The sequence below is a fragment of the Phytophthora parasitica genome (assembly GCF_000247585.1).
Source record: "Phytophthora parasitica INRA-310 unplaced genomic scaffold supercont2.42, whole genome shotgun sequence".
In the NCBI taxonomy this organism is placed as follows: domain Eukaryota; phylum Oomycota; class Peronosporomycetes; order Peronosporales; family Peronosporaceae; genus Phytophthora; species Phytophthora nicotianae.
Window position 1 is genome coordinate 593,407 of NW_008649028.1, and position 952 is coordinate 594,358.

General features: G+C 51.5%; 1 protein-coding gene across 1 annotated transcript; it reads left to right on the top strand.

Moving 5' to 3' along the window:
* Positions 1–121: 121 nt before the first annotated feature.
* On the top strand, positions 122–892 carry PPTG_14698 (hypothetical protein; the record flags this gene model as incomplete). Its single annotated transcript, XM_008911661.1, has 1 exon — positions 122–892. The coding sequence occupies one exon, from the start codon at positions 122–124 to the stop codon at positions 890–892; it is 771 nt and encodes a 256-aa protein (XP_008909909.1).
* Between the last annotated feature and the right edge of the window lie 60 nt (positions 893–952).

Genomic DNA, 952 nt, shown 5'->3' on the forward strand with positions numbered 1-952 from the left:
ACAGTAACAGTTTGAGTTTTGCTTAATACACCAGGCAAGACGCTTTAGGGAGTGCCAGCTCCCCCAATTGGTGTTCTTTTGCGAGACCCACCACAAAGTTAACTTTAGTAACCGGTTAAGCATGGAAAGCGAAGCTAAGGGAAAGACAGCAGTGTCGTTCTTTGTCCCGCTCGTTGCACCGATGATCGAGAGCACGTCGCACGCAGCGCTTGTAGAATGGAAGAGGCGACGCAAGGAGTATGAGCAGGAAGTGGCCATCCGCTGCTGTCACGACCCCGAGCAAATTGCCGCCATGACGACGGACATCTGCAGCTCGTTCGAGCCGAGCTTGCTGGAGGTTCTGTGCGACTTGGAATGGGGAATTGACAAGGCAGACCTGACGAATGAGCTCCTTCTGGGCAAAATTGACGCGATCCTGGCGACAGTGAAGAATAACACCGTGCCAAATGTGGCGGTTGAGTTCAAGGCTGCTGTCCGGATAAATCTGCAGGAGACCGATGTCCGTGAGCGAGTCGTACAGTTTTTCAGGTCTAGCCGCCAGGTGATTGAAGAACACGGCTGGAGCGAATTCTTTATTGACCAAGAGGGTCAGAAGTTGAAGTGCAAATTGCTAGTCGCATCTCTTGAGCCGCAGACACTGCGGGAAGAGATAGAGTCAATTCTGGCATATCAGAATCGCGTAGCGCGTAGTGACGAAAAAGTACTTTTCAAGATCATCTTGGAGAAAGCACTTGAGCACGAAAGAGACTTTCAACGTCGCAAACGGCAGCGAAATTCGGCCCGAGTTGGTGAGAAGGCTGATAATGCACGTGGGTCAAGTCGACCGAAGAAGAAATTCAAGACGAAGGAAAGTGAAGAACCTGATAAAGGTCACGGATCTTGGAAGACGTAGGGGCTTGTAGGAAGCGGAGGGAGGAGTCACCACTCGGAGAAGAAGACCGGAGCGAAGACC